Source organism: Folsomia candida, unplaced genomic scaffold (assembly GCF_002217175.1).
Source record: "Folsomia candida strain VU population unplaced genomic scaffold, ASM221717v1 Fcan01_Sc027, whole genome shotgun sequence".
Taxonomy (NCBI): domain Eukaryota; kingdom Metazoa; phylum Arthropoda; class Collembola; order Entomobryomorpha; family Isotomidae; genus Folsomia; species Folsomia candida.
The window spans coordinates 1,521,872-1,527,609 of record NW_019091219.1 but is presented as its reverse complement, the minus strand read 5'-3'; the positions used below and the strand labels follow the sequence as shown (position 1 = coordinate 1,527,609).

The 5,738-nt window shown below is 47.4% G+C and overlaps 1 protein-coding gene across 1 annotated transcript; it reads right to left on the bottom strand.

Annotated features, from left to right (window-relative positions):
• Nucleotides 1-238: 238 nt before the first annotated feature.
• Nucleotides 239-5,242, bottom strand: LOC110859612. Its single transcript, XM_022108573.1, has one exon. The coding sequence runs from the start codon at nucleotides 5,240-5,242 to the stop codon at nucleotides 239-241; it is 5,004 nt and encodes a 1,667-aa protein (XP_021964265.1).
• Nucleotides 5,243-5,738: the final 496 nt, after the last annotated feature.

The window sequence follows — 5,738 nt, the reverse complement described above, 5'->3', positions numbered from 1 at the left end:
ATCTTGAGGGCTTATTGATCACCCTCCCGCTCTTGGTCTTGACTACGACGACTTCATCCCCCTCCTCTTGAATGGGGACAAGACTCGTTCTGGGCGCAGGCAGCGTCTTCGGAGACGAAACCTCTAAAGGAAAAAGCCGCTGGAGAGGTCTGGTGAGAATTCCTTGAGTCATCCTCACTTTGGCAACTCGTACTTTTCCATCTGCACCTGGCATCAACTCCATGATTTTTCCCATTGGCTACTCGTACCGCTTTCTGTTGTCGGATCCAACTAGCACTACGTCACCGACTTCGATTGGAGGGCCCTTCTGCTCATTCTTCTTCTGGATTAAGTTGGCCAGGTATTCTTTTCGGAACCTTTCCTTCAAACTTTTCCTCAGGTTCGCCAACTTCTGGTAACTATTTTGAAGGTCACGGGAGGTGATTGCTTCTCGTTCAGGGAGACCGAATACAGGGAGATCTCTCATGAACATCAATGGCGTGAGAGCAATCAAATCTCCTCCATCTTCATTAAGAGTTGTAAGCGGCCGACTATTGATTGTATGGGATACGGCTGCCAAGCACTTTTCTAGTTCTTTCTTCGTCAACTTGGCCGTCCCCAACATCCTTCGTAATAATTCCTTTATCGACCGCACCATACGCTCCCAGAATCCACCCCACCACGGCGAAGCTGGCGGGTTGAAAGTCCACTTTATTACTTTCACGTTGACTTTCTCCTCAATCTTCTTCCAATTGAGACTCTTCAACAGGTTCTGAGCGCCTACCAAGTTAGTGCCATTGTCGCTATAAATTTGACTCGGCCGTCCGACATTCCATGTGAACTTCTCAAGCGAGTCCAGGAAATCGTCTGAGCTTAACGAGTCCACGATGTCCAAATATACACCTCGATAAACGGCGCAGGTGTACACGACGATCCAAACTTTCTTCCCTCCTTTTAGAATAATTGGGCCGGCAAGGTCGACTCCCGTCGTCTGGAAAGTACCCTGAGCCTCCTCTACTCTAGCTTGTGGCAAAGGGGCTGGATCACATACTTGGCTTCGTCCAGAGTATCTCTTACAGGTGACGCACTTTCTGATTACTTTCCCCACGGTCTTCCTTCCACCGGGAATCCAATACCGTTCCCTTAATTTTCCCAATACAAACTGCGATCCCCCATGGCAATTGGTCTTATGAATATACTGAATCAATTGATGTACAATGGGATCATCCTTCGGCAGTAGGATTGGACTTCGCAATAGCGGTGTGTCTTCCTTATAGGTCAGCCGGGTTTGGACATGAAGAAGCTTGTCTTCTTCTCTTCTCAATTTCATTCCTTGAATTTTCGGCATACCAGAGAAATGCCTCTTCTGTACTTGAAGAAGTAGGTCACTTTCTCGTGCCCTCATCTCGGACATAGTCAGATACTTTGAGTAGCATCTGTCTTCTCTTCTTTTACTGCAATTCCCCACGAATCGCCGAATCCATGCAGCAACACTAACATTCTTCCTGTAGGAATTGAATGGGGGCGAAATCTCTTCTAACGACATGGCAGTGGTGGTCACTTTCTTCTTTTCTTGTGACACTGCTTCTTCGTCCACACCCCCTTCCATATTGGGCCAGCTACTCTCTGAATCCAATAGCCATGCTGGACCCTCCCACCATCTTGACTCCAATACCTGAACTGGAGAACATCCTCTCGATGGGAGATCTGCGGGGTTGAGAAGACCTGGAACATGTCTCCATTTTACGTTGTGGGGAAGACGACTGATTTCTCTGACTCTATTTCCGACGAACGTTCCCCAGTTCTCATCTCTTCGGATCCGGGCGAGAGCGTTTGTAGAGTCACTCCACATGAAGCACGGCACATTTTCCATTGACAAGGACTGTGTCGTTGAGGTCAGCAATCGTGAACCGATCAAACAACTCATCAGTTCTAAACGATTGATCGTCACGTTCTTCTCCTTTTTCTTACTGAGTGGGGCCAGTCTTGACTTCGCTTGCAATAGGTGGACTGACACTTTCTCCCCACTTTTCACTCTAGCAAACACCACCGCCGCGTATGCATTCTTGCTTGCATCGCAGAACGTGTGGAGCTGAATTTCTTGTCCTTGACCATACGGGAATGCACATCTTGGGATCCGTATTTCTTGGAGTGACTCCAATTCCTTACTCCAAGAAAGAAACTTGTCCACTTCCTTTTTATCCCACTCGGCGTCCCAACTTAACCCGTCGGCCCATGACTGCTGTAACTTTATCTTGGGAGGCAACAGCGCTGGACACATGGCTCCAATGGGGTCGAAAACTTGCGAAACGATGGATAAAACGGTCCTCTTGGTGACGACGAGCTTTTCCAAATTCAGTGGAGAAATGTCGCAACGTAAGGTGTCTTGCTCCTTATCCCATTTCATCCCTAACACACTCGATTCTGGCCCGTTCCCCTGACCTTCAGTGTCATCCACATTCGATTCCCACTGTCGTAGCTCCATCTGCGCCCTCGCCATGATATTTGTTGCCCGTTCTTTGATTTCTTGGTACTCGGAGGCACTATTCATCGATCCAACGTAATTGTCAACATACAGTGACTTCTTTAATATCTCTGCCGTTGGTCGGTCCTCCTCGTCAACTTGATTCAAATGGTGGTTAATAACTGCTGCCAAAAGGAACGGAGAGCAGTTCATCCCAAACACCACTCGACAATGCCGGAAAACTTTGATGGATTTTTCTGTATCCCACCACAAGAACTTCTGGTAATTCCGGTCTTCTTCTTTCACTCCCACCATCTGAAACGCCTTCCGTATGTCCGAGATTGCGGCAACTTTCTTCTCTCGGAAACGAAGCAGTATGGATGGGATTAATTCCAACATATTCGGACCCTTTTCGAGGCACTGGTTGAGTGACGGGTACTTTCCAACCCGACACGACGCGTCGAATACTGGTCTGACCGGTGTCGTCAAGCTTTCTAATTTGAAAACCGGTCTGTGGGGAAGGTAGTGGGAATCCTTTGAGTCATCTTCTTGAACTTGTTCTATAATCCCCTCGTTTTCCCACTCTTCAAAAATCTTATCATAGGCCTGGTACTTGTCCTCCTTAATAAGCTTCTCCGTAGCACGATTGAGTCTCACCGCGACTGCTTTGTTGTCCGGTAGCCCCTCGCGCCCGCCGCTCCACGGAAGTTCAACAACGTACCGACCACTGTCATCCTTGGTGATGGCATTCTGCATATTCTCCTTGACATTGGCTTCATGCTCTTCTTCGCTTATCTTTTCTGCTGAGTCACGAATCCCAATGGTTTCTAACTTCCACAACTCCGGAAGTGTCTTCTCTTCTTGCGACAACATCGATATGGTCAACATCGCAAGATTCTGTGGTGATGGACTTGGCAATTCTCCACTAAGTGTCCACCCAAAGATTGACTCCATTGCTATCAATCCTCCTTCCAGTTTGACCATCTTTCCCGTCATGAATGAGCCCCAGAGATCACTCCCCACTAATATTTCAACTTCCGGGGAGTCTGAGTAGGTATCGGTGAGGTAAATCTTCCTCCTCGCCAAATCTTTTATCCATGGGCCTTGTGGGATGATTGGACAACTTAAACAAATAACCTCCTCTCCCACCAGGTTGACCTTCTTCATGGCTTTACTTCCGATACCTCCCAGGACGACTTCATACTTCTTCCGGGACTTCACATCAGTCAAATAGCCTCCAAACAATGCATTTTGCATCATGACATTTTCCACCACGGGGCACTTCATTTCTATTGCAATGGAAGACTTCACATAACTTCGCTGGCTCCCTTCGTCAAACAGCAGGCGCACCTCTCTATTTCTTCCGCCTGGCCCTTTAATCATGACGTGGAGCGTCTTCATCAGCACCAGGTTCACTTTTCCTTCTTGATTATAACTGGTCACTGAAGGCTGCACTGTGAGACCTCTCATTCCTTGCACAAATTCACTTGAGTCCCCATGACTTTCACTCTTTTTCTCTAGTTCGGGACACATCAACTTGTAGTGCTTCTTTTGACAATGGCTGCACTTAAGGGACGATTTGCAAAACTTAGCACCATGTCCTTTTTTGAGACACACATAGCAAGAGCGACTATCTCGAACTTTGTCTCTTCTCTCTTCCATTGTCATCTTCTGTGCTCGGAAGCATTCTTGTGAGGGGTGGTTTGACTTTGAGCAGAAAATCCATCCTATTTTCTCAACTTGATTCGAAAGAGAGGCCGCTGTCGGAATGGACGACTTGTTTCCATTCTTCTGCTTCTCATTGACCTTCTCTTCTCCAACGCCAAATCCAGCCTGCGCCAACTGCCTCTGGGTCTCGTTCTCCACCTCGCCTCTCACAAATTCCATCATGTAGTCGAACTCTGTTCTTGGAGGAGTTTCGTTCTTTCCGTCCTTCCCAAAACTTGCGCTTCTTTGCCACGCCAATAAAACGTCGTCAGGAAGGCACGACTCCACCATCGGGAACAACAATATATCCATTTGATCTTGAGTAATCCCCAGTGATTCCAAAGCTTTCAGGTGCGCCTCTAACTTGTCAAACATCTGCGTAATTGACACCTTCTGCTTGGATTTCTCAATGATCATCTTCAATAATTCCCGAACATATACTCTTTTCAGGATCTTCTCTTTTCCAAAACGGTCCTGTAGGGCTTGAATGACCTTTGGATAGTTTGCAGCAGTTTGTGGGAACACCTGCACGAGGTCTGCTGCCTTTGAATTGGGGATCATCGCTTGCACCAGATATTGGAACTTATCTGCTTCATGTAAGTCCTCATCTTCATGCACCTTGGCGAATTGCGCCCACCAACTCAACCACTCTGTAATGTCTCCGCCAAACTTCTTTATTTCTGTTTTGGGGAGTTTGTACGTCTTTCTTCTTTTGTGACCGTCGGAGGCGGTGGAATAACTGCTTGAAGTGGGACTTCCCGTGAGGACTACTGGGGTAAGGACTTTCTCCAACTTCAATTGCACCGTTTCTACTTTCTCTTGATATTCGGTGATGACTGGGAATTCCTTATCCGCTTCAGTTACTACTTCCTCTCCTTCTTCCTCCGGTTCTCCGGGGTCCATTGCACTAAGGACGTCCATTAACTTTTCATCCATCTCTCGTAACTTTTGATTGAGGGTGTGGATGACGTTCTGTTTCGCCCTGATGGTGTCCAGGTCTTTCGGGTCCACTGCCAGTAGCGCTTCTAATTTGTTACATAGCCTCGTAACTTGGGCTCGAACAGGTTTCCTGGCTCTCCTCTGCGCCTCCATCGTGACCTCAAAAGTTTGCAACAAACGAGAAAATGATTAATAATTGTTCCTTTCAACTTTTTCTCTCAGAACAATTCCACCTCTTAAGCTCCCGTATGCACAGGATGGAGCCCTCAAAGAGGCAAGACAACTTCTATAATATTCTTCTCGAATACAAAACGGATGGAAGAGGTCGCGGTCCGCGAACTCAGGGTCCTGGGAAGTAAACTGCGGTCGATATCCTTTTAATGGCTCGACTCCTACTCAGCTACTCCACCCACAGGCTCTCGATCTGGTCACGGTGCTAATCTTTCTCCCCTTATACCGAACAAAACTAAAACGGAAAGGTATCACCTGCTGCGACCCGGAATACTCCAGGTCTGGTCCTCAAAGAGGCAATTCTTTTTTGGTGATCCTTGTTCTTTAACAATTCCTCTCTCTGGTCCTTCTCGGAGTCTCGGTGGGACCTCCAGATGTTGAGATCGACTATAAAATGATACTCAACGGGTTGAGACCG

What these genes read in the sequence shown, in the direction of transcription:
- LOC110859612 (XM_022108573.1), bottom strand. Translation starts at nt 5,242, where the DNA reads ATGGAGGCGCAGAGGAGAGCCAGGAAACCTGTTCGAGCCCAAGTTACG.